This window comes from Nannochloropsis gaditana (assembly GCF_000240725.1).
Source record: "Nannochloropsis gaditana CCMP526 unplaced genomic scaffold scaffold093, whole genome shotgun sequence".
Classification (NCBI taxonomy): domain Eukaryota; class Eustigmatophyceae; order Eustigmatales; family Monodopsidaceae; genus Microchloropsis; species Microchloropsis gaditana.
The window spans coordinates 20940-22191 of record NW_005803860.1 but is presented as its reverse complement, the minus strand read 5'-3'; the positions used below and the strand labels follow the sequence as shown (position 1 = coordinate 22191).

At 57.4% G+C, this 1252-nt stretch overlaps 1 protein-coding gene across 1 annotated transcript; it reads left to right on the top strand.

Annotated features, from left to right (window-relative positions):
* Positions 1-653: 653 nt before the first annotated feature.
* NGA_0525500 (phosphoglycerate kinase) lies at positions 654-1244 on the top strand (the record flags this gene model as incomplete). Its single annotated transcript, XM_005855807.1, has 1 exon — positions 654-1244. A coding segment is annotated over one exon (591 nt), but the record flags the coding sequence as incomplete, so codon positions are not given.
* Between the last annotated feature and the right edge of the window lie 8 nt (positions 1245-1252).

Here is a 1252-nt window from a genome sequence, read left to right as displayed (position 1 = left end):
CTCATCCTCCCCCTGGCAACATAACTGCAACTCCTGAGATCACCACAGTCAGCGCCCAGCATGTGGCGTGGCGAGCCTCCACGCATCTTCTTTTTGGACGCGTTGTGTCATGTGGGTTGTTGTTTCTTCTAGGGCATGCGTTCGGATCTGTAACTGAACAGATATAGACCTCGTTGAACTAGGAACGGCTCAGATCTTTCCGCCTCCCCCCTCGACCACAAAATGATCGGCGCACCGCCCACGCTTATCCAGATCCTTCTCCTGTTGTTCATCCTGACATTCACCACCTTCCATTCCATACCTATGACCACAGTTCCGAAGAAGATGAAGATCACCGGCCTTGTCACTCTCTTGAGCGTGGCTTCTGCACAAGGTAAGCCCTCACAGGACGTGGAGAGCCCGTAGTGTGGAGTGTTTTTTGGATCAGTTGGAACAACGATCGCACACGAACCAGAAAAGCCAATCCATTTCCGCGACCATTGCCAAGAGGATCAACCTCTACATCTTCTCATCTTTTCGCCCTACAACACATCCTGCACACAGCCTTTGTCGCTCCCTCCTTCTTCAAGGCTCCCTCTGCGGGTGCTATGACAGGCTCTGCTGCCGTAGCCGAGCCGGTCTGCCCTTCCACGAGCCGTCGCGGCGTGATGACAATGGCCAAGAAGAGCGTGGGCAGCCTCGCGGACGCCGACCTCAAGGGAAAGCGCGTCTTTGTCCGTTGTGACTTGAACGTCCCCCTGGACGGAAAGACCATCACGGATGACACCCGCATTCGGGCCTCGGTGCCCACCATTGAGTACCTGGCTTCCAAGGGCGCCAAGGTCCTCCTCACGTCCCACTTGGGCCGGCCCAAAGGCAAGGAGGACAAGTTCTCCCTTTCCCCCGTGGCAGACCGACTGACGGAATTGCTGGGCAAGAAAGTCGCCTTCGTGGAGGACTGCATTGGAGAGGCTGTGTCCACGGCTGTGGCCGGCCTCAAGGAGGGGGACGTGGCCCTGTTGGAGAATGTGCGGTTCTACCCGGAGGAAGAAAAGAACGTGGCGGAATTTGCCGAGAAATTGGCGGCAAACGCCGATTTGTACGTGAATGATGCCTTTGGGACGGCCCACCGAGCCCATGGTTCCACGGAGGGCGTGGCCAAATTCTTGAAACCGGCCGTGGCGGGTTTCCTCCTGCAAAAGGAGCTGGACTACCTCGACGGAGCGGTTTCCCAGCCCAAGCGCCCTTTTGCGGCCATCGTGGGGGGGTCTAA